The sequence below is a fragment of the Cavia porcellus genome, unplaced genomic scaffold (genome assembly GCF_034190915.1).
Source record: "Cavia porcellus strain 051 isolate PalLab524CR breed Dunkin Hartley unplaced genomic scaffold, mCavPor4.1 scaffold_1, whole genome shotgun sequence".
NCBI lineage: Eukaryota > Metazoa > Chordata > Mammalia > Rodentia > Caviidae > Cavia > Cavia porcellus.
In genome coordinates, this window is record NW_026947484.1 from 185,968,859 (window position 1) to 185,993,480 (window position 24,622).

At 39.6% G+C, this 24,622-nt stretch overlaps 1 protein-coding gene across 2 annotated transcripts; it reads right to left on the bottom strand.

Annotated features, from left to right (window-relative positions):
- Positions 1-228: 228 nt before the first annotated feature.
- On the bottom strand, positions 229-22,724 carry Rnf20 (ring finger protein 20). 2 transcript variants are annotated; one of them, XM_023565533.2, is made up of 20 exons: positions 22,539-22,724; positions 21,447-21,604; positions 16,885-17,052; positions 16,626-16,773; positions 16,288-16,470; positions 15,617-15,735; positions 14,036-14,182; positions 13,779-13,856; positions 13,482-13,601; positions 11,502-11,681; positions 10,451-10,586; positions 10,002-10,123; positions 9,513-9,883; positions 8,253-8,370; positions 7,488-7,637; positions 5,141-5,353; positions 4,237-4,362; positions 3,931-4,071; positions 3,269-3,370; positions 229-2,490 (listed from the first exon to the last, which is right to left on the bottom strand). In XM_023565533.2, the coding sequence occupies exons 2-20, from the start codon at positions 21,576-21,578 to the stop codon at positions 2,314-2,316; spliced, it is 2,931 nt and encodes a 976-aa protein (XP_023421301.2). In that variant the 5' UTR covers positions 21,579-21,604; positions 22,539-22,724; the 3' UTR covers positions 229-2,313. The 2 variants fall into 2 exon arrangements, with proteins under 2 accessions (XP_023421301.2, XP_063080521.1); XM_063224451.1 differs by having other exon boundaries at positions 22,571-22,687.
- Between the last annotated feature and the right edge of the window lie 1,898 nt (positions 22,725-24,622).

Sequence of the window (24,622 nt, forward strand, 5' to 3'; positions counted from 1 at the left end):
ATACTTGCAGATTTGCACAGAGAATAAAACAAGGAATCCAATGAAAACTCGTGAAGAATTTAGTAGCTAACAGAAATAGCCTCATACCTTTATTTAAAAACTCCTTACAGTAAATAAGAAGAGCCAAGTCATGTAGTTAAGATGCATGCTTTAGAGTAAACTTGATTTTCATCAAAATTGCTGAGAAATTTCCAGGAAAACAAAAGGAAAAACTTAGGAGACAAACCATACAAGATATGAAATGTTTAATAAGCCTCAAGTACTTCTATAATAACCACTGAAATTCATTTCCAGATATGAAAGAAATTTCTTTACAGTTCAGATGGATCTACATTTGTAGTTTCTAATCCCTGGGAGATCATGATTTTCCAAATTTCTTTAAAAAATCTGAAAAAGTTAAAACCAATACACATCCAACCCAAATGAAATCTGGTATACAATTCAATAATATGTAATAGCCCATTCACTGACTATTTCTACAGAAGAGAAATAGATTGCCAAAGAAACAGGTCCTTTTCTGGTTATTATTTGAAAGGACTTTGATTGCTCACTCTGTTTCACTTGGACCTCAGATTCTCAATGCCAGCAGTTTCCCAAAACGCAGCTTCCCACAGGATTAGTGTTTTTCTCAACAATATCCCACAAACCTCACCGTCCCCTGGTACAGGCTTGTTGGCTTTCTCGGTCAATTGTCATAAAGAGTTAATGTCCAAACCTAAACCACCTGTTGCCCAAGCAGTCACTGGCCATCAGTTAACAAAGTTATACTCAAGCTTCCCCTATAAAAACAAGACAAACAAAAAACCCCAAAACAAACAAACAAAAACCTGAAGCAGCAAGCAAAGTATTACATTAATGAAAAGAATGCACCCATGTGTCTAGAGAAGGGGGCTTCATCCCATTAGGGGCAGTGGTGTGTGTGTGTGTGTTCCACTTAGACTCATTTCTTAACCCACATCGTATGACTTTAAGAAATTCATCAAAGTCTTACTAATTACAGCTAGGAACTACTACTTTCAGGAAACGTGGGAGATCCAGAGGGATCCACTTTCTATGATCCTACACTAGAGAGAAAAGTTCTGGTTCACTGGTTATTATAAAACTAACAATTCTAGAACCTTCAACCTAAAAGTGCCAGGCAGTGACGCCCTGAAAAACAAACCACTGACTCTTATTCCCCATGGTTAACTATGGAAGAGAATTTAGAAGTCAAATAAAGCATCATCTTTTAGGCATTCTCTCTCCCCAGAACTGACCCAAACAGCTGGGAGAAACTATTTCGGTTAAGCAAAGAACTAAATACTTCAAACACAGCTGCCCATCTTAGTCCAAGATGACTATTTCTATTCAAGAGAAGTCATGCTAAAATAGAAAGTATAAAATTAACTAGTAATAACAAAGAAAAATGTTTAAAAGAAAAATCACAAACACAAAAGAAAATGGAATCCTGCCTTAATTGAAGCTTGTAGAGTATAAAGTCCTATGGAAACATTGCGGATAATCTTCTGGAAAACAAAAGATCACCCCAATCCCTGCAGAAATGAGGAAGTGAGTAATTCACAGCTCATCCAGACCTCTCTGCTCTCATTTCCCAGATTATCCAGATCTCTTCACCATCTCCATCCTGTTCATCTTTTCCCAATTTTGATTTCCTTAGAAGACAAAGGGGCTATAATAGTTTGAAATTATTCTGGCCTCAAGAAATTTAAAGCTTTAAGTAGTTAAACATTAAAAATTTAAATATATTTAACAGAAATACAGCTGACCTTAAAAGGTACTTTGCTAGTAAATGAGAAATACACTGAGTTATCCTTGATATAATTTCATTAAGGCATCAAACAATCCAGGAGAGGAGCACAATTGTATCATTTTTTAATCCAAGTTTACAAAAATTTTACTACCCCAAACAAGAAACATCTGCAGCCATGGGTAGCTTATTTCCACAAGGTCGTTTTCCCCAAAATAGTAGCACACTTGTCCTCTTTTCTCCCTTCTCCACCTCAAAAATACTAGCTTGGTTTCTCAGGAGGAGTGGACAATCCAGTATTATACAATGGACCCAATAAAAAATGCTTAAAGTCTCAGAGCAAGAAATAAAGATGGCAGGAAAGACAAACATGAGTTTGTTTACAATTCATTCTAAAACCTCACACTTGCATTTACCGGTCCCTTTCCCTGAAGTCATCTAGCTACTGCGGGAGGAGAACCTGGGTGTGCAGCTGAGGAGGAAAGGGGACAGAGAGAAGAGGGAGAGGTTTGGTGGTGATGAGTAAGTGCTTGTCTGGCCAGCTCCTCCTCTTCTCTGGAATCGGATCAACCAATGTATATGCGGTGGAAATCGTTGGCACCGAAAGCAGCATTACACTTGGGACATTTGCGCTGACGGGTGTCATAGCGCGTCTTCACACACTCAAAACAAAACACATGGAAGCACTTGGTGAGCACGGCATCCTTTTTACGCATGTTGCAGCATGGACAGGTCAAACGTGCCTAAAACAGAACGAAGTCAAGAGTCTGAGCAACCATACATACCAAGTGGCTGTCACACACACTGGTACTTCGGTTCGTGAGCTTAATTCATTCCCCAATTCCGTCAAAGCCACATTCGTGTTTGTGTGAAAAAGGTGGCTGTGGTCATCATGTTCACAACCTGATGCAGAGTTTGTAAATGAAAACAAAATTTTGCCAAATGCTTCTGTTTGCAAACTAAATTGTTCACAAACAAAAGTGTTCGTGAATGGAGATGCCACGGTATAATGAACTAAGCAACAAGAAAGCAACGCTAGTGTAGGGGGTGGCACAACCACCCCATTGCTGCCCCCCCAACCTCTCTCCTATGGGCATATGATGCACCTGCCTACATTAACCATAATCCTCTCCTGCTTACGTCACATACCCGGACGTGACGATGACCCTGTTGTATTCATCCCCATAGCCTCTTCCTGTCCCACCAGCCCACCCTTGGCCTATAAAAGATGTGATCACTTCCTGAACAAACGAGGCTTGATCAGATTCTCTCGACTTGCTTCAATCTCTCTTGGTCTCCCCCCTGTTCTACTAATCCCGGTTCCCCCTCCAGGTACACCCCACGGATTGATCCGCGGGCCGGATCACACTAGGGCCAGAATACCACGTCCGCCCTCAAAATACACCTCTCCCTGACAACCTTCACAAAAAGAAATTCAGTGTTCATTCTACCAAAATACTGGCTGGTCACTTTGGGCCTTGACAGGAACCACAAAGAAATTACTGAGGCAGTTTTTCTGACCTTATAATCCTTAATCTCTTCCATCAGAATCTCATCACATTTGGGTACATTGTCTGGTTTCTTTGTAGTCTCCAGTTTCCTTCGAAGTCTAGAAATGTCCTCCTGTGTCAAGACAGCAGACCAATTACACAATCTTTCCCTACCTAATCTTTCTGTTGTGGAAAGAAAGTATTTTCCAACTACCTTTAGGAATGTAGAGAATCATAAATGATTAAGATGTTTCCTCTGTTTCAAAACAAGCAACCAATCATACTCCTATACCAGAACTGTGCCAACTACTGCCAGTTCAATCCTAAGAAAACATGACCTAAGAATTTAAAGGACAGGTCACTTTATTTTATAGTTATTGGTTTTAAGATGAGGGTAGACAATAATTTGAAGATTTACAAATAAGGATAGAAAGACATTATGAAAAATAAATGATGTGACAAAAAAGAATTCTTAAATTTCCTAATGCTGTTTATACTATTTTCAGTAATTCACACCCTAATTATATGTCTACCACATAGGAGGCACTATGTAGGTTTGGGGATATGTCATTGAAGAAAATAGACAAGTTTCTTCCTAAGAGAACTCATAGTCTGACAGGAAGGACCCAGGACATTGTATTAATGACTCATTCACAAGGGGGTGAAATGTACAGAAAAGAGAACTGCTCTTACTTGGGCTCGTTTGAAATTGAACATGTCCTTTTCTTTGGTGACACTGTTCTCCACAATCTCATCCTGAAAATCATGTAGTTTCTTCTGAGCCAATTCCAGCTGTGTTTTGAGGTCATCTGCAAGCTGGGCTGCCTCCATCGCCTGTGTGTGATGTACAAACAACGCCACTTTGTCACCCCTTACTTCTAGCAAAGCAAAATGTTATCCCACGTTCAAGGAATGAGTAAGCTGAAAATGTCACCTATGCTACATTTATCTGCCCCTCAAGACTGCCCGCCACTTTAGCTCGCACAGTGGCCGCCATACCTTGCGCTTGTTCATCTCCAAAGCCTGGGTCCTAAGGCCCAGCTCCTTCTCCCCGGTGCCAATGTTGCTCTGTAACAGGTGCTCCTTCTCTTCCAGCTTCCTTACCACTTGTAACTGGGCATCCACCTTTGGAAGAGACAGTCAGACTTTAACACAAACACAAATAAAACTAAACTGGCTATTCTCTGATAATCCATATCCCCACAAAATACAGTATGTTACAAATTTCAAATTGATTACTGAGTTCTACTGAAGAACCCTTTAAAACAGATGAAAAAGCATGATTATTAAAGGCTTCACACATTAATATAAAATATAGATGAAGAATCAAGAGTATGGGAAACCAATGAAAAAGAGTATTTTCCCAATTGCCAAGCATAGTGGAAATCACACTTCTAACATCTTCTGTAGACATACTAACTCTTAAAGTTGGACAACTCCTACTAGAACACATAAATTTTAGTTCACACAAAAGTCCACATGTATCTCTTTTATAAAGGCTAGAAGTTCTAAAATAGTCTTTTCTTGAAATTAATGCACCCAGTAGAAGGAAACAACATTAAAGCCTAAAACCTAAAATCGTAAATCTACCTCCTAACCCCTCACCGACAAGCTCACATCCCACACCAAATAACCCTTCTTAGTTTTCCTGCAGCCTTCCAAAATATTTTTTAAATCTATTCATACACACTTTAATACACAAAAGAGGTATTACTTTATACCCTTTGGACATTTGTTTCTGCATTAGCAAATACATACGTACTTTAGTGACCACAGTGTGGTCTTTTGTAGGGATGTAGGATTTATTACCAGGATCCTAATGACCCATATTTAGTTTGCAGTATTTTTATTCCCACCCTGTTTTTTTCCCAACAGAATGGAAATCTCTACTCATCCTAATTACCTGAGTCTTCAGAGTCAAAACTTGATCTGCCAGCTCCTCCTTCTCTTCTTTCAGCAGCTTATGGATCTGATTAGATTTTATTCGCTCTGACATGAGCTTAAAATTTGCATCATCCTTCTCCCGTAACTGCTGCATCAGGCGGATATTCTGCTCCTGCATGTCTTCAAAGGCCTGGCCTGTGACATCCATCTCGGACAGGAGGGCTTCTTCTTCCTACAGTGAGAACTCTGATTAGCAGAATCTTCTAAATCCAAGGAATGAGCATAGGAAAACCTTTCCCATCAATATATAAGTTAACTTAGCAACAGAGAGAGATTAGTTTAAGAAACTTTGGTAAAAAGCTTAATATTGTCACTAGGTTAACGTTTAGAAGCCCTATTGCCTGAAATCACTGACACCAATTTTTTGGCTGATCTGTATTTAAAGCCAGTTAAAGCAAACAGGAATCACACATACCTTAATTTAGCAAACTGATCAAGCAGCAGTTGGTTACCAGAATCTCTGTCACAAAATCTCCCATTTTCTCATACTTTTCCACAATTCTAATACTGAATTTAGTCTACAGACTTTCCAAGAGTTGCAAACATTCTGTTTCCTAACAATCGGATAGGTGACCATGGTGTCTAACAAGAGCTACAATTTGTATTTCTAAAGACTGAGCATCTTTTTTATGTTTAAGAGTAATTTGAAATCTTTTCTGAGAACCACTCACACCTTTGCCTATTCTCTTATCAGGCTGTTGCTTTTTTTTTCTCCTCATTTTTCGGAATTAAAAAAAAAAAAAACGTATTAGGAAGATAAATCTTGTGGTGACAAGAATTTAAAGTATATTTTTGCCATAAATCTATTGACACTGCTGTTTTTGCTACACTGAAGTTTTGTCTTGATCTCAAAATTACCAACCTTTCATGTGTTCTGATTTTTAAATTTTAGTTAGTACATGTGTGCAACACACGGTATATGTGTACACTTAGCACATGTGTGTATATGTAATCTTTTATTATTAGAAAGGTCTTCTCCATTTTATATTTCCAAAGTAATTTACCTATTTTCTTTTCCCTCTTTGACGGACCCATTTTTTAATATATCTACAGTTTATTTGGAAATCATCACAGTATAATGTTCAAACAGGCATCTTTTTTCCAATTTTGCTTTGTCTTTATCCCAACACATTTAAATCCTTTCACTCACTGATTTCAAACTACGGGGGTAGCCCATGTGTACTTTAATCCATTTCCAGACTTTCTATTCAAACCTAGTAGCCGGTCCAGTACTCAAAAGCTATTTTACCTATTGAAACTTTATTTTTCACAGCTGTAATGGATTCCATTGCTGTTCTTTTTAAGTTTTTCTCATCATTTCTGTTTACTTTTCCATATGCACTTTAATATCCATCTGTCTAGTACCAAAATAAACAAACACTACAACATTATAAAGCAAAAACTAAGACTTTTTTGGGATCACAGTATTTTAATACACTAACTTACGCACTGATATTTTCAAAATGGAAAACAGTCCTAGCCTAGTCTTTCCTGTAGTGATAGCATTTCCTGATAACACGTGTTTTTAAAAGGGAAAAAGTAGACATGACCGGATTTAAGAAAAGTCAAAATTGTATTTTGTATACAAAGTATGTGCACAGAATCTAATGGAAGTTCTGTCTGACAAGTGCAAGATCCTGAGTTTAATTCCTAGTACCAAAACAAACAAACAAAAAACAATAATTAAATTACCTTTCAAACCACTTCATCTCATTGGCATTCTGCTGTTTCTTAGAAACAGTGCAGATATTATTAACAGTGAACATATGTGTGGATTTTCCAATCATTTTTGGAATCTCTAATATTCAATGTGAATAAAAAGTCACTGGGATTTCAAAAAAAAAAAAAAAAAATACACGCTCATTTTGAAAAGGAAGATAAGTCTCTAAAGTTTATGACCCAGAAACAATCATTGTTAACACACTGATTATTTATGTATAACCTACCAGGGAGCCATAGTTTTCTTTTTTTATATAATCTTAATGTATATAAAATCATGTACCATTTTTTTATCTTATATTTACTATATGCCCTAATTCCAGGTCAGGTAAGAAAGATCAGATCCTCAATAAACAACATTTGAACAACTCTCTATCCATCTCAAAATAAAAATAAATTTTCTAATTCCCAACCACACAAAAGAAAATAATGGAAGGATGAAAGACTTTAATGAATTTACAATTTTTTTTAAAAAAGATGAAGACTATTAAAAGAAAGACAAATAAAATAGTAAATTTCACTAGTAGTTTGTTAACTGCCAAATAACACTAAATTAAAAGGTCAATTAAGAAACAAAGTAAGCCTGCCTGCTTGGCCATGGCCAGCTTCTTCTGAAGATACTCTATCTGCTCCTCCACGGCCCGGATCTTCCTCAGCGCCTCCTCATCAGCCATTTTCCTGTTCTCTTTCTTCTCCTTATCCTCCAAATCCTTAAGCCTTTGCCTTAGATCTTCCAACTACAGAATGAAAACAATCACATTAAGGAAAAAAAAAAAGAGAGATAATCACATAAGAAATAAATGTTGTAATACTTTCTTAAAAATCAATAAACATGGTAGAAGACCAGCCTATAATACCAAAATAACACTGACAGAATTACAGGACAAGATAAATAGTATACACATGATAAATGATAGAGTACACCACATTGCAACAGTGTTTTAACATGCTTCTTCCTGTTTTTCATGCCTTTATGAGCACCATTTTTGAGGACTACATCTGTATCTTTCTTTACAGATTTCAATCCTTTTTTCCTTATGTTTTAAAAGCATAAGACATTTCTTCCAAAACCAATCAGAAAAAAAAAAAAATCTCATAGTAATTAATTACATAGGTAAAGCGGGAAATATGATTTTGCAAAACCTACTCCTATTTCCAGTAATTCTGATGTACCTTACTACGTGGAAGAAAATCTTTGAATCTGATTAGATGGTCTTTGAAAGTGTAGAAAATCTTACTTAGATTAAATACTAACTTCAAAAATAAGAAAAGTAACTACTATATCCTCGAAAGGTACACAGGAAACCCCACAAATGAAGATCCGCATCAAAGGACCGGCAATGACTAGTTACCTCTGCCTTAGACTTCTTCTCAGCTGCCATTAGCTGAACTTTGTCCCTCTGTTCCTTCGGGGCGGAGCGGTACATGTCCAGCAATAGCTTCATCTCCTTCTGGCTCTCTTGTGCCTTTCTACAGCAGGGTTGCAAAGGGAAGGGAACAATGGAAGGAGAAGACAAAGAGCATCAGAGCAGGAGAATTCTGAACTGAGCAGAGTATTTTAAAAGGTTTTTCACTCTCTGTTGCACCTAAAAGACAAAATTTTGTACAGACTATCAACAGACTTCTGGATATAATCACACAATAAAAGAAGTAAACTGTATGAATGAATCATTTCCTGCTTTAATTCTCTTTGTATAAAGTTGTAAATACACATTTATGGCACTTAGACATAGGCAAAGTTCTGTGGTCCCACTCTTCTGAAATTAGGTAAGTATGGATGGGCAGTAGGTATATATTTAAACAAGGCACTCAGATGGTTCTAATAAGACACCTGAAAAAAACTGTCTACCTTAAAGAGACTCAGAAGAAAAGGGGGAAATTTGGAAGTCTAAAATATACTGCTAATCTTAGTATGGTTGATTACTCATCATTTAAAGAATAATGTTTGCCTCTCATGAAGTTATTAAACCATTTAATTACAGTTGAGTTTCAAGGATTTAAACATAATGGTCCCTCCGAAAACCAAACATCCACAGAGTCAACCATGAAAAGTGAAGAGCCAAAAGTAACTGGTTCTGCTAGAACTCACTGGCTTTGCAGGAAAAGGGGTGACATGTAAGGTTATGATAAAAATAGTTATTTCACTGGATTTCCTAGGAAGTCCCTTAATATGATCTGACATACCTACAAACTAGTTTACTATGAAACAGATCAGGTATCGTTCAAGCTACAATGAAACGTACTTCACTTAGTAAATTCAAAATACAACTAATGCCAGGAATCGGCCCAAATCTCATAGACAGCAGTAATTAAGTTCCAGTAATTTTCAGACGTGTTACTTCAATATGATAGCCCTTCTCTTAATTTGATTTCATGAAGAGTAAGGCCATACCTAGAGGATTTACTGATACCTAATGCCTCAACTAACTACACAACAGCCAGGCAGGCCATTTAGGCTATTCATTTCATCACGAGTTGAGACCACATTAATTATACGCTTAGTTACATGTAAATTTTACACAGCTCAGAGAAGCCTGGTCACCAGCTGAACACTGCCTTTCATTTCATTCCTGACGCCTGGGCTTCAGGCTAACTCTACACACTGCTCTTACTTCAGCTCAATCTTCAGCTGTTTAATAATTTCTGCTTCCTTTTTCCTTCCATCGTCATGTTTCCCCTTCTCTTTATCCTTAACGGAATCTCGCTCTTTTTCTGACTCTTTCAGTTTCTGCTTCTCTCGTTCTCGCTCCTTTTCTTTCTCTCGTTCTCTTTCTCGCTCCCTTTCTTTCTCCCTCCTTTCTCGTTCTCGCTCCTCCTCGTCTCGCTTGGACTTAATTTCGTTGCCATCCTCCTGAGATGACTTTGATGCTGAGGACGGGGTGGACAGGTCCTCAGAATCCGTTTTCAGCTCTGCGGGTTCATCCTTAGGGTCCTCAGTGCTGGACTGCGACTGCAGGAGGGCACTGCCACTACGCAGACGCGTCTGCAAAAACAAAGAAAGAAAGGAGTACGCAGCTTACAGTAACCACGTTGCCTAGCTCACTCAGAAACACCTTCGTGAACTTAGCAGCGCGTAATACTTATTCTTCTGCTGCAGCTACCTTGTTCAGGTCTGACTGGGCTTCTCTCAGTTTCCGCTTATATCTCAGGACCTCGCCTTTCAGCTGGTGATTGTGATTCTGGAGGCTGCTGATGAGATGGCGCATCTCCCGGTTTATAGGTCCTTAAACACAGCAACGGCAGTATTAAGAACAACTGTGATAAGGGTAAAGGCACAAGGACAGAAAGTAAAGAAAACACGAGGAATGTCTAGAGAACAGGGAGAATTACTAAAAGAATTACTCTATCAGAGGAAGAAAATAAAACTGGACCACTTAAGTTAAAAGGCCAACACTGAGGCTGTGAAGCAAACTGAGTGGTAGAATTTCATTTAAGGCACGTTAGCATTTCTGAGTTAAGTTAGTATTAACGACTTGCAGAAACACGATGTGCCTCTCAAGGACAGCATTCACAGCACACAACCTGCAGGGCGGAGAAAGAACAGCTGTACCTGCTTGCTCATTGGCGGCCAGCGTCTGCTCGAACTCTATCCTCAGCATTTCATACTCCTTGCGGACCTGGGCCAGCGTGTCTTCCAGCTGAATCACTTCCGTCCTCAGCTTCTTGTGGAGACTCACCTCATCTCGCTATATGTAGAACAAGGAACCAGTCAAAAATTCTGACCAAAATGTAGCAATACCATCACATTATAGTATTCTGGTTTTTGTATTTGATCTGCAGGGATCTAAAAAATGAGAAGAGAATATGCCAAAGGAAAAAGAAAAGGGTAGCTAAAAAGTCCCACTTCATTCAATGCTTAATGAACACCAAGAGAGCTTTCAAACACAAATGTGGCAACTGACAAGACACTACATACAAAAAGCAAACAGCCTCCAACTCTGAGAATATGACAATTTAGTTGGAAAACCTGAGCCGTAAAATAGTATAGAAACATTTATAAAGTAGTACTCAATTCATTTGGCTGGCATGTATATGAAAAGGCCAACTACATCAAGGACTATGGGAGAAACAAAAACACATGATAAAAATTTTCTGCCTTTAAAAAAACCAGCCACAGGTGCCACCATCCACCATCATGGCTTGGGAAAACAGACACGGCTTCCACAAACGGCTCTCCCGTACCCATAAGCTCCGGCCACACCATCCTACATACCAGGTTCCATTTTCACGCATGCCAGCCTTACTATTGGGAATACATCTGTCCCATCTTTCAATACCAGTAAACTTGGACTTATCCTCAAGAGTCACATTTCACTTTCTCAAAGTAATCAGGAAGGCTCCACAGTGAAATCAGATGCTCTCTCCCCATCCCTGCACTTCTGGGCCCAAAGCTACTGTAACCTACTACACTCCAATGGGTATTGCTCTCCTTCGGGCAGGAACTGTTACCTTTGTACGCTCACCACCCAGCACAGTAAAGACCTAGAGCTACTGCATATAAATGCGTGCTGAATAAACAGACAAGCAGCACATGACAGAGTAAAATTGTAAAGTTTATGGGGCAGAAACCTTAAACACAGAGCACGAGGTAAACCCCCTACCTCAATGAGCTCCACCTGGCGCTGGTGAGTTCCCCTGGTGCCGTGAAGCAGTGTTCGCGCCTCGTCCAAGTGTGCTTTCAACTGCAGGCTCTCGTTGTACAGGACGGAGAACTGCGACTGCATGCAGCGATACTCCGGGGTTTCCTTAACCACCTCCTCCACGGCACTCCGCAGCTCCACCTCGGGGGGGCCCAAAGCAAAGACAAGTCAGGGGCTAGGGCAAGAGCACCCGCACAAGGCCTGTGAAATCTGCCAGGTTGCTTTTCTTTATCAACAACTACAAAAAAAAAAATACTTCTGACATGATAATAAAACTAGCTCTGCTTCTCCTGAGTACCGCCTTGTTTCAATCATTTAAATCCTGTAAGTGACTTTACTTCGGCTGCATGTGCTCTTTTAGCTCAAACATCTTTACTGTCATTTATTCACCTGGAAATAAACTAAATTATAAGAGACAGGTAACTATCTTGAAAGAGATGAAGAAGGCTGCCAGAATCATCTTCCTTCCCTTAGAGAGAAAATTTTAATGGGCAGGTTTGAAAATCAGCAGGATCACTGATATTTTGTCTTTCCTTTTGGCAGAGAGAAACTGTAGAGCCACATCTGTGACTCTATCTTTGGCAGAGTCCACTGTGACCCACCTTTGGCAAAAAGTGACAAAAATGGTCTATGCTCCCACAGTATATACATACTCTTTTCATGCATCTTATAAACAAAGACTTATTTCTAATATCTATTTTGAATTCTCATCCTGGTTTATCCTCTTCTTCTACATTAGAGCACCTTGGTTTATTCTATAAATCTTTAGGGGTTAGTATAATCCTTTACAGAACCAGGCAAGATGCAAATGATAGAATCTAAATAAGTAAGCAGATAATATTGATAAATTTGTGTTTTTTTTTCTCCAGCTTTATTAAAGTATCAACAAAAATTATACATAGTGTATAACATGATATTTTGACGTATGTATCCACTGTGAAATCATTACGGTAAGCCAGCCACCATTCTTGTGTGGTGAGAACATTTAAGACTTGCTGTCTTAGTATACTTCAAGTATATGATACAGAGGAATCAACTATAGGCCCTATGTTGTATTTTAGATCTCCAGAACCTACTCATCCTATGCAACTGAAATTTTGTATCCTTGGACTAATGTCTCCCCATCACCCATCCCTCAGCAAATCCCAAACTCGCCCCCACTGCCATGAGTCACACTTCTTTAGACGATATACCGAAGTGAGCTCATGCAGTATTCACACCTCTGTGCCTGCCTTATTTAGTATAATATCCTCCAGGTTCATCCAGGTTTTCACCAATGACAGTTTCCTTTTTACTTAATAATATTGCATTGTATACTTATATAACATATTTTTTATCTACTCAGTGTATAAATCTCATATTTCTTTGATTAAATATACTCAGAACAATTTTGCTTCTGATGCTGCTGTAAAACGAGATTTTCTTAGTTTCAGCCTCACATAGTTTATTGTTAGGATACCGCAACACCTGTTTCTTCATGCTTATTCTGCATTCTTCAAGTTTACTGAATTCATCTATGATCCTTACAAGGTTTTTGGAGGAATATTTAGGGTGTCCTATGTATAAAGCTATGTCATCTGCAAACAGGGACAACTTTACTTCTTCCTTCCCAATCTGAAGGCTTTGTATTTCTTATCCGTATCTAACTGCTCTAGCTAGAACTTCTAGTACTATGTTAAGTAGAAGTGGCCCTCTGTGTCATTTCTAATCTTAAGAGAAAAACTTTTCCATTTTTTCACCACTGAGTATGAGGTTAACTGTGTAAATACTCTTTATTGTATTGAGGTGCATTTCTTCTATACCTAATTCACTGAGAGTTCTTGCCATGAAAGGATACTGAATTTGTCTATTTTGTTTTTCCTCATCCATGATGCAGCTTCACAAATGTTAGGACCCATATGCGAGCTCAGTTTTACCTTGCTGTAACAATGTGTCTCCTACCTTCAACTTCTCATTTTGTGAAGTGACCTCCTCAAAGTCTTGCCGAAGTTTCTCCAGCTCACAGTGTCGGTTCTGGGCCAACTCTTTGTTCTCCTCAAGCTCTGCATTCATTTCCTCAAACTAGAAAGAAACAGAAAAAAAGCAAATGAGAATAAAGACAAAGAAATGTCACATCCTTCACACTGCAAGCCTCTCCGTACTTGCTGGCCTCATTTTGCCTCCTGTGAACCTGTCTAAGCAGTAGGTACAGGAGGTGATGCCAGGTCGAACACCGTCCTGTGCGGAGCACTGATTTACCTTCCGGGCATTGATTGTGATTGTGCCGCCATAGAGACTGCTCCCTGCTCCATACACCTTATAACCTTTGGAATTCACCTATAGAAAAGAAAAAACAATTCTTTGGTGAGAGACCTAAAGATTTTACCCAGACAAACTTATGGACTTTATAAAGACCAGTCTTTTTCTCCAAACAACACTATCCAAGTTGATTCTTTCTGAAAAATTCCTTAAAATTATTTCAGTCTTTAACAAAGCTTTAACAAAATAGCACTGACCCGTTCCAAAACTTCTGCTAGGTGTCGGTTGAGCCGCTGTTCCCTTTTGCGAATCTTGTCAATATCCCACTGCAGATCGTCAATCATGGACTCCAAGACAGACACTCGTGACTCAGCTGTCTCCACCTTACTCTGTAACTTGGAGAACTACATTCCAAAGGCAGGTGTTCAGGAAAACATATTAAAAAAGAACAAGTTAGAGTAGATACGCCCTATACCACCAGTTTAAGTTCCCACAATTCCTTGACTATCCTGCCATCAAAAAATGTAATCTAAGTTTTTGTTTCTTGAATATGGATAAACTTTATGACTCAGTGGAAATATACTATGTAACTTGAAGGTCAGGTTAGAAAGGCAATGCAGATCTGCCTGGTGTTCTCAAAATACTCACTGGAAGAAGTGAGTTGCCACACAAGAATGCAAAAGTCACCCGTAGGCATTCCAGCAGGCAACTCAGGGAGCTCCCAGCTGCCAGCAACATCAGCAGCCCGCTATAACCATCTGGTACATCGGGCAAGATGAGCAAAGTAACATGCCTGCAACTTACTAATGCTGAGATTTGGGGAAGGGTTATAAATGAAGACTTTTCCATCTTTGTTGCACCTAGTTTATGTCTTAAAACATTACAGGTTCACCATACTCCACTCTAACCCTGTCAAAGGCCCCTAAGAATTAATGTGCATTTATAAACTTCCAGCTAATTCTCATGCAACCAGCCTGGCATGGACCTTAACAAAGGAGTTTAAGAAACAAGGGTATGTGAAGATTGTGGCTTCAAAATACAAAAGATTTATATTCAAAACAAAGATCAATTACCCTCTAGCTATGCCCCCAGACCAGTCACTAACCATTTTGAATTTGCTGCTTAGAATTAAAATGAGAACTAGATTACCATTAAAGATTACACTTATACAGTGCTTAAATTCTAGGCACTAAGAAAATGGCAGATTAAATTACCAGTCAGCATGAGAAGTCTGAACCATGGCACGTCACACTTTAGCACCGTATAATTTGCACAAAGCCAAAATGATCACCAGGAATGCCACACAAGACTTACAAGGTCTCCAATTACTTTAAGTAATTTTGTAAATAAATGCCAGATCTTGGCACAATTTGGTCTTGGCACTATTTCTTTCCAAGCCTGGATGAAAAACTCATATTCCTCAAGTCCCTGGGACATCATCAGTGCAGAATTTCCTATATACCATATTCTGTTGAATTTTTATCAAGCCATTCTTTAGTAATATTAATCCTCTATGTTGTATTTGGAGTAACTCATTATTTGGGATTTTGGATCTCTGCTATGTTCCGTAAAATCCCATAGGATACCATTCCGTCCTACAGGTGAGGATCTTAAAATGTCTTTTTAAGCAAGGCATATAGTCAAGGAGAAATACTCAATTGTTTCCTTCTTCCTTTAACCTCTCCTTAGATGTTGATTTCTCAGAGCGGGGGGCTCCCGCCTGCCCTGCACACTCTTTCATATAAAAACAAGTCTTCCAGAGTAAGGTGACTCGGAATCCTGAGCCAACATCAGCCAGACCCACTAGAAACAGCCATCCTCCCTTTCCAGTCCAGCACCTCTTGGGACATGGTGTGATGCTTCTCCTGCAGCAAGTCTGTCAATTCCTGCAGCCTCATATTCTCCTGTGTGAGAAAGGAATTCAGCTCCTGCACTGCTTCTTCTGCTATTAGATTATCTGAGGAAGAAGAACTGCACTGTAGTTTAGCAAACAAACAAAAAAAAGGACTGGGGCTACAGCTCAGTGTTAAAATCCTGGCCACAATCCTTAGCACTGTAGAGAGAGACAAACACAGGCAGAGCAAGAGATCCAAAGAAAGGAGAGAGAAGAAAACATACCAAAAACTGATTCTTTAACGTAAAAAAATAATATTAATTCTGCTACTTATAGAAGTATCTAATTAATACAGTATCAGAAGTTGATAAAATTTTCCTTGATTTCCTGAAGGACTGTCATATAGCCCAAATAAGTGTAAATGTGAAGCATTCTTAAAACACTAATGTGCCTCTGTCAAGCTGTTATTAGTAAAGATTACAATACCAAGAAATTTAATGTAAACTAACAAGTTTGCAAATTAGCATGAGTTTTTTTCTTTCCTTTTAGTGCTGCAGATTGAGCCTTGCACAGCCTAAACACATGCTCTACCACTAAGCTATAGACTTCCAGCCCCATAAAATGAATTCTTATATTCTTCCTTCACTGTTTCTGGTCTCCGGGTTCTTGCCTCACCTCCACTGTTCAGTTTCCGGGATAAAAAATCCACCCTTTCTTGCAGTTTATCATAGACAGTCACAATTTGGGACACAGCTCTGCGGGAGGACTCCACACGCTCCTGCAGCTGAGACTCCATCTCTTCACTGGAACTGCTGGCCAAAGTAGCCAGGAAAGAGAAAGCGGGCTCCTGCCCATCCCCTGTGAACACAGAGGGGTAAAAAAGATGTGCCTCAAAATTATAAAACTGGAAATATTAACATTCTTTTTTTCCACTTAAATAGAAAATCTCACAATATGTCCCAACTTTGAAATCAAGATAACACGCAGCGGTAGAAATCACCATAAATACTCACCTCTCTCTCGGTCATCTTTGCGCTCTTGATTGCTATCGGAGTCAGGTTCTGGTTCTGGCACAACAAGGGCTTTCCTTTCTGTGAGAAGATCTCCCAAACCCTGCTCCAGATCATAACGTTTAAGGATGATACGGATATTTTCATCAAACTGGAGCAGCATACAAACAAGAAAGAAGAAAAGGACATAGTTTTAGAAATGAAGAATGTACTAAGACCTAACCTGCTCAGACAAATCTGAGCAAATAAGCAAACACGGTACCTGACTCCAGTACCGGTTGACAATCAGCAGCGAGGCGTCATCGGTGGCCTGCCGCCGCTCCAACTTTTCAATGTGCTCACGCAGCTCGTCCTCTATGGCCTGCCGCTGATCCAGCATTTCTGCCAGCTTGCGGTTCTTGGTCTGCAGTGTCCGGATGTCTAACTCCTCCTGCTCCAAGAAACCAGTATTGTTAACCTTCACAAAGACGTTAGACAAATAAGCTGTTATACCCAGTGAAGTCCTCTGGGAAGAGTTTGATCAGTCTGATCATAACCAGTCATCTGACTATTCCACTCCTATCCCCAATGAGACGGCAAACAAACCAGTGACTTAACAAGATGAATTCCTAACCAGGCCACATGTTTCAATTTGTCCAGAAATATTTTTTATTTAATAAGTGAATGTCCTTTCTGTACCAAAGCAATTCCAAACTCTACTGAGCTCTGTCTCTTTCACATCACATTACACAGGTGGCTTTGCTTCCTATCTTAAGCAAATAAAGTTATCAGATGGGAAACACCCCAACTCTCCACCTCTCTGATCTGCTGACACAACTCACCAACATATGTGCATACATCCTTAAAATCTCAACCTGTACTCAGGATGTTGTCTCTTCTCTTTCTATTAAGCTCACTTCATCAGTAATTCCACACCCTCTTAATACCTTTAATCTCTCTCTAGCTCCTTCTCTTAAACAAACTGGAGATGGGCCCAGGGGTGGAACAGCCCAAGCAAAGAAACAGCACATCTTATGGCTTACATTCACACTTTAAATGGGAATGAATAAATTTTAATGCTAGAATTATCAGAGCACTAATTTCTTGTTCTATTTTTCCCTCTTGCATTTACATTAAGACATTCTTGATATATCAAAGAAGTAAATAGTTTCCCATTTTACTAGCTTATACTATTAATAAACTACATCGTTAACCCCTTCTCTGAACACTGCCTTTTCCTTCTGGCCTAACTAAAATCTAGATGAGAACATCATTTCCTTGCAGGCTTCTGCAGTGGCAGCTTTTTTTCTCCCACTCCTTGAAGTCCTCCACCTAGAGGCAGACTGTATCTGCTGTTTTTCACTGCTACTTCTAAGCCATTACCCCTCCTGCCCTGCTAAAAACTCCTAGCTTTACAGATTCTGCCACCAGCCATCCTGTTTGTTGAACTTATCTGTAAATGCCCAGGTCATTCATTCCATTCACAAAGATTTATCACCACCTGTGAAAATACTGCACCTATTATAATTCTAATGATTTCAGTCCCCATATAGATGGTCATTTGGTCATATGTGCCTTGGTACTGACCTCTTCTCCATCCATAATCTTATCTGTCTGCCCCAGCTCCCAGTGACCCTCATGCTAAGCCTTAGCTATACCTGCAGATCCTCTCTAAGCTCATTCTCCATGACTACCACCTACCTCTCCAGCTCACTGTTTCCTGCTTCGAAGATTCTTCAACCTCTTCAGAATCTATAATCATCTAGTCCTATACCTTTTACTGCTTTTCATTCCTCTCACTTTTCACCTCCTCCTTTAGCAAACAAATTCTATGATCAGTCATTAGCATCACCTCCTTTTAAATACCTTCCCCTTTCTGCTTGCTTCTTTATCATATTTTTGGTAAAAAAAAAAAAACCTCAACCCTCACAATAGCCAACCCTACCTATCCAAAGTCAATGCAGCTCAATGTGACTATAAAAAATAAGTATCAGACTAATTGATTTAATTTTAAACTCAAAGCTCACAAATTCAAATGGGTTCCCAGTGCTATCCGGTAACTCTCTCTCTCTCTCTAATACCTCTCTTCAGAATGACTTCACACCATTTTCTGTCTCCTCAAACCTCTAAAACTTCCTCCCCATCCTCACTCTTAGATAAGTTTTAATTCTGACTTTATTGAAAGAAAAGAAGTAATCAGAAGACAATGCCCATACCTACCTCCCACAAGCATAGCTACCGACCTTCCCACACCCTCAGTTCCTTTTTACTGGCAGGGATAAACCACTCCTGCTCCTGGCTAAGTTCTTCCACTTGTACATGACATTATGCTCCCCCTCAGCTGCTCAAGGATGTCACATCAGTAACTAGCACCTCCTTTTGCTATATTATCAGCTTTATCCTGTCTACCAAATCATTTCAATCAATAGAGGAACATACTGCAATATCTGCAAATTTAAAAAACAAAACAAAATAAAATAAAATAACCCTGCCCTGATTCCACATTTCTCTCTGGCTACTGCCCCATTTTCTTTGTTCTTCTTTAATGCAATACTCCTCCAAGGCACTGTCTATTGTCTTTTCACTAATTCTCCTCCTCACGGAGTATACTATACTCACTGCAATCAGACTTCCATCTCCTCCACTATGCCAACATAGGTCTTGCTGAGTACCCAACAAATTCTCTCTTGCTGAGTCTCAGGCCTCCCTCACTCAGCCCACCAGCAGCACCTGATCACTGCTTCCTCGAAACGCTTTCTTCATTTCTTTCCAGGCTCCCACTCTTGTTCTCCCATCCACTGTTCTGTCACTTTAGTTTCTTTTCCTCCCCCATTTAGTGAACATCTTGTAGCATCCCAGGACTTAGTCCTCAGACTCCTTCTTTATGCTTATTAATTAAAGGGAACTCTGTATTCTCAGTAATTTAAATACCATCTACAAAATGATGACTCCCAAGTGTTAAGCTTTAATTTAGATCTCTCTTCAGAGTTCAGGTATACCAATACCTAACTACTAAGGGATCTAATAAAACATTTTACTGTCAAAACCAAACCAAATTCATGATTCACCCTCCATGGCTCCCAAAAAAATCTGCATCTCCATATTCCTCCCTAATCCAGTAAGAGGAACTCAGTTCTCAAATCCTAAGGTGACCCTCCCTATCTACCCTAAACCTCATTCGATCCATCAGCAATCTTGTCTCCACAGCGGTCCATACCACCAGGACACCTACTAGGAGTACTGCAAAGGCCTCCCACAGCAAACACATTACAACATGTCCAGCAAGCCCATGTGATTTCAGTACGGCTGTGATGAACAGCTCCATCCTCAATGGCAATTGTTGCCACTTCAAGTGCACTGTGGAGTCTATGCAGGTTCACTCTGAAAGGCAGACGTTATTGCCTTCAAAAGCAACCTTCAGCCAACTGGGTGAGGAACCAGTAGATACATGCCTCCCACCTCCCACCTTCTGAGAAGCACAACTGTGATGACAAAAGGGTAGAAAGGAGCAGGGAAGCAATTCTGCTCGCTGGAATCCTGCTAATAACCCTTGTTCCTCTACCATCTATTCTCCAAATGTAAGTCATAGCACATTACTGTCCTCTACTTAACACCTTCCAACAGCTCCTTCCTACCATGTGGATCAAGTCCAAACTGGGATGTGTGCCCTGCTTCCCCTGGAGCACGACTTTATCTCTATCAATGGCCTCTATCACCATTTCCTCGTTGGTGCTGCCCTACAAACTGAAGTGCAGAGGCTGTTCTCAGTGTGCAGCACAATATACAGCAAATAACAGATGTTCAGCAAATCCTAACATTTGAATATTTGAATAAATACCTTTCAATAAGTGCCTTTGGGGTATATAAGACAGTGCTATGGAAAAACCACCTCTTGAATGGAATACAAGAACCCTACACAGTCCTAAAAAGGATACTTCACCAACAATTTACCATGCATGTTCCTAATGTTTAGACTAAAAAACATTAACCTTTCTGAATCTCAGCCTCAATAATCAAATAAGTAGTACAAATGGAGAGCATATTAATATCATATTCCAGAGCTGCATTCCAAAATACAGAATCTTAAACCAGACCAAAACCTGTAAGCTCCTGATATTTAAAGCATACAGCATTACTATGAGTTTATATATATTATATATATTCTAGTGAAATATATATTATAATATATGCGTTGTATATATTATATATAGTCTAATGAAATAATACTCTTTTGTCATCTCTAAGAGCAAGGATACCAATTTTATTCACTACTACTTAGTCCAAAAACAATTAATAGGTCACTATTATGAGTACTTTCTAGGTCAAAGACACTTTTTAGTGCTTAATGGAAACTCTCGTTTTATCTTCATAGCAACCTAATGTGACAGGTACTGTAAATTCATTTCACAGACAAGGAAACAAAGGCAAACAAAGGAAAATATAAAGCCACTCAGCTACAAAGTGGTGGTGGAGCAGAGAATAAACCTCAGGCAGTCTGATTTCAGACTGTCTCTTTACTATTCTCAATCATTTTGTTATACTCTCTTTTAGAACCTAGTGCCACATTTTGCAGTGACTGAAAAAGAATCATTTATATTCTAACTGCTACATAACTATAGCCAGTGCTCTGTGAAGCACCCTACACTCAAAAGACCATCAACACACCTTGAAAACAAAAATCAAACATCTCTTCCAGAACTGACCACATTACTTCACACACTTCACAAGTCATATTTTCTTTTTTTCATATGAATTCCCCTTACTCCAAAAGGCTTCCATAAATATTTAATTTCGGGTTACAACTGACAAATGAAAACACACTTTCATAGCATCATTTTCTCATACCGTTGAAGAAACACCCCCTAGCTTAATGGTTTCCACTGTGGTCCCAGAGTCCTCAACAGCTGCCTTCTTCTCTGGAGGTAGGGATGTGCCAGGCTCTCCAGCTGCTGCTCTTTTATTTCCAACTCCTGACATCTTGGTTTAAGATGCTAGCTTTTATCCTGGAGGGAAAAAAATGTCAGAAATTGAGCTGATGTGCTAGGACAGCAAAAACAAAGAAACTGCCTACAATGTAAAAACTAACAGTGTTCTAACCCTTTAACCCAGATCCATCCATAAATTCCACACCTAACTCCTCTTAGGAAAGGAAAAGCCAAACTGTCCATCAGGGCTATACTGAAATGATTCTAAGTTTCTAAATAAGGTGTTAATAAGACAACAGGAAAAGAGTGAAGAGACTACAAACAAATTACAGGAATTTCCTTTTCTGAAATGCCAAAATAAGAAAAGCGTAATTGGACAGAAATTATTTCTACAGGGTTTCAAGAATTACAGATGTGAAAGATCTGGGAAACGTCTACTAATTCATTAATACTGGACAGGTCAGTTACGATCTCTGACCTCAGGTTCCTAAACCATGAACAACACTAATTTCTATTCTTGTAAGCAATGTATGATCACAGAAAGAATTTGCAAAATGCCCAGGCATAAACTAATCACTCAAAAACACTAACTCTCTCGTTAACACCTGCCCTTTTCCCTTATTTCCAAATGTTCTCTTCACTATATTGTGCAGCCCTGGGGAGATTAGGTCTGGATGAGAATCCGAGTTCTTCCTCGGGGCTCTGTCTAGCGCCCCGAGTTTTAGGGCTCAAAGAAGGCGGGACGGATGCTAAGGCATTTTCGCTACTTTTGGGAGCAACTTCGCCACCACCAAGACTACAGTCTACTTGGCTTCCACTTCAAGTTCCAGGCAAGGGGTACAGGAGGCAGCAATCATACTCGGCCCTCTCCAGCAAAAGAAGACACAGGTGCAGGCTAAGGGCCGCAATCAGATGCTAAGGGGTCCAAGGAACCCGGCCTCTGGCGTGGCTCCGTGCAGGCCAGGAGGTGGAAGCTCCAGAGCCAGAGGGAGTGAAGAGTCCCAGTTCATACCGATCTCTTGGTGGCTTAAGCTGTCATCTAACCTGGTTCTTCCAACTCAACGCGCGGGAGCCTCAGCACAGCACGCAACAGTTATTCACCGTGGTCCGCAGCAGCCTCCCATCTCACCTCTGACCTCCTGCGCAGACACGCTTCCGGTAGGCGGGGTCTTGGAGAGGAAAAAGGGAAAGGAAAGAGGAAGTTGCTTCAATCCTATTTGATGGACTGCGCGTAGCAGCCGGGCGGAAGTGACGTAAGTGAAGGCGTCAGGGAGACAGGAACCACCGCCTCTTTGCAACGCTTGATCGGGGCTGGATCCTGCCCGGGTTAGAACTTCAAGGGGTATCAGAGCTTCGCTGCTGTTCGCTGGAAAGCCCAGAACTTTTGTTGACTTGTTGGTCTGTGCTACTATGATGTGATTTTTTTCCGAGATGAAGCAGCTTGTTTTCTTCCCTGATGCTGGTTCGACCTAAACTCGTTCAGACTGCCAGTTGGGTGGTCCTTCTTCTGTCAGTTACAGGGGAGACGATTAGCCTCAGGCACCTGGGAAAAATTTGTCATTGGCTCCCCTATCTTGAAAAGAAGTGTTCAGGGGAAAGTAAAAAAGCCCTCAGGAATATCGGGTTTTGTGGATTCTTCTTAGAAAAAACTCGTCTGGGGAGTTTTGGTTCCTCCAGGGCAGGATCTGAACAAAGACGCTTTCTTTTTTAATGCTCTCTTCCCACCCGCCTAACGTGTAAAATGCAAATAAGATTGAAAACTACTATTCTTGTGTAAACAGAAAGGACAGCTACTGCTCTTGTGTTTTTGGTGTTTTAGGGGGAGGGGAATGACAAAAAATTAACCAAGGAAAAGGATCATACCATCAATTAGAAATCTGTGATCTCAATTTTAGTCGATTTTAATCTAATTAGACCTTGGGTTGGGGGCGTTGTTTTTTAGTTAGTTGATAAATGCTTATTCTCATTCCATTAAACCAAGTATCTGTGTTTTAATTATGAGAAAAGAATCTAACCTAGCAATAAAAAGCTGTATGCCATCTGAAACTATGAAAACTACCTAGGAACAGCCAATAAACATTAGAAATGTCTGAAAGATTGCTGTACTTTCAAAAACAAATGATTGAAAACAAAATGTAGGCTTGCTAGGAGAAAAGCAAATGCAATCTATACTGTATGTCCACTAGTGTAAAGATTTTGGTATTGTATGTTCCATCTTCTGGGCAGTCATAAATTGTTCATAAAGTAAGAAGGTGAATAACGGACAAAGGTTTTTGGTACCTGGTACTAGAATCCTGGCATAGCGCAGAAAAAATTAATTGACTCTAAATAGACGACGCTTCTATTGGTGAAGCACAAATTTGAGAACTTTATTTGATAGACCACCTGTTGAAAAGTACCCAGTCAAGTTGGAACGTAAAATTAACCATCAAAGTAACTATATTCTCCAGATATTGATGAGATAACATCTTTTCTGAAAGCTACAAAAATTTAGTTTTCTCTTCGTTCAAAAATGGGAGAACACTGTTACCAGTGCTAACTGAATACTTAATATTTGACTTCACTTGTTTTTAAAACTCTTATTGCTTTTCTCTGCATTATAATTTAAGTAAAGTAGAAATTCTTTAAAGACAAAGTGGACTCCGTGATTTCAAGTGATTTTTACAAGTTACTTGATACATCAAGGACCCAAACTGTTGGCTTTCAGTCTGTGGTCATTAACTACACGAATCTGCCACAAGGCGGCAGCAGGCGACGTGCTTTCCCTCCTCTATTCCCCTTTGGTTGGAGACCATACAATGATTGTCAGTCCTGCCAGAAATCTTAAAAACCTGGACAGCGGCTTCGTATATGCATAGTAATCTCATAAAGGACAAAAATTAAGCTATTTTGGAATTTTGTTTACCAATTTTCTACATTTCCTGCAAATACTCTGTTGTAATATTGTTCTATCTTTAGGCATTCAAGTGTCCCATGAATGCTGGATTGGATTTTGTACTGAATATAATTCTGGAAGTTCCTTATTTACTTTTAGACTAGTTATATTTTACCTATCGTGTTCTTAAACAGATTCCATAGCCCCAGTTCTAGGGAAAA

Coding starts and splice junctions, on each gene's coding strand:
- Rnf20 (XM_023565533.2), bottom strand. CDS start 21,578: ATGTCAGGAGTTGGAAATAAAAGAGCAGCAGCTGGAGAGCCTGGCACA. Junction 13,602..13,778: donor TCACAATCAATGCCCGGAAG/GTAAATCAGTGC, acceptor GTTTCTTTCTAG/TTTGAGGAAATGAATGCAGA. Junction 8,371..9,512: donor CAGCTGAAGATTGAGCTGAA/GTAAGAGCAGTG, acceptor ACCCTGCTGTAG/AAAGGCACAAGAGAGCCAGA.